At 27.6% G+C, this 620-nt stretch overlaps 1 protein-coding gene across 1 annotated transcript in view; it reads right to left on the reverse strand.

Moving 5' to 3' along the window:
- Positions 1-488: 488 nt before the first annotated feature.
- LOC18014226 (agamous-like MADS-box protein AGL80) overlaps positions 489-620 on the reverse strand; it is a 1078-nt gene continuing 946 nt past the window's right edge. The window contains exon 3 of the mRNA XM_024154007.1: positions 489-620. Coding sequence (XP_024009775.1) covers positions 489-620 — 132 coding nt within the window.

Below are 620 nucleotides of genomic sequence, written 5' to 3' on the forward strand. Positions count from 1 at the left end.
CAAAATTTATATATACGATAAATTACATACATTTAAATAGTGATCACCTGCGTTAATGACATTCCAACTATTTTTAGCTAAAATATAAATTAGACATTTGATTAGAAAATTCATTTTGAAATTTTATGTAAAACTTAGTACCAAATTTGGTAATATATTATGTAATCACCATTACCCTAGATTCTAACTCCAATATCTTAGGTAAACTTAAACTAAAAGAAAATAAATGTATTTTGCACTTTAGAATAGTTTTTTATTTTACTTATCAGACTGTGAACATTTATTCTCAAAATGCTAACGAAATCATATATTATTTAAATAAAAATGACACATCACAAATCCATAAAATGAAAAATCATAATCATTCAGATAGTAAAATAAAACCACAACAATATTAAAAACAGCTACAAAAAAAATTAATTGCAAAAGCACTTGAGAATAAGTTTATTTTTTTGCTTATTAAAATGTGAACGTCTATTCTTGAAACCCTAATGGAACCATGTATTATTGGTAGGATTTGGACTGGTAACATGGATGATACTGTTTGAGCTGACTGTGGTCAGAGCAGTAGAGGAATCACTGGGGATTTGCTGTTGTTGCTGGTGCTGGTGTTGGTGGAA

Source organism: Eutrema salsugineum, unplaced genomic scaffold (genome assembly GCF_000478725.1).
Source record: "Eutrema salsugineum unplaced genomic scaffold, Eutsalg1_0 scaffold_32, whole genome shotgun sequence".
NCBI classification, from domain to species: Eukaryota; Viridiplantae; Streptophyta; class Magnoliopsida; order Brassicales; family Brassicaceae; genus Eutrema; species Eutrema salsugineum.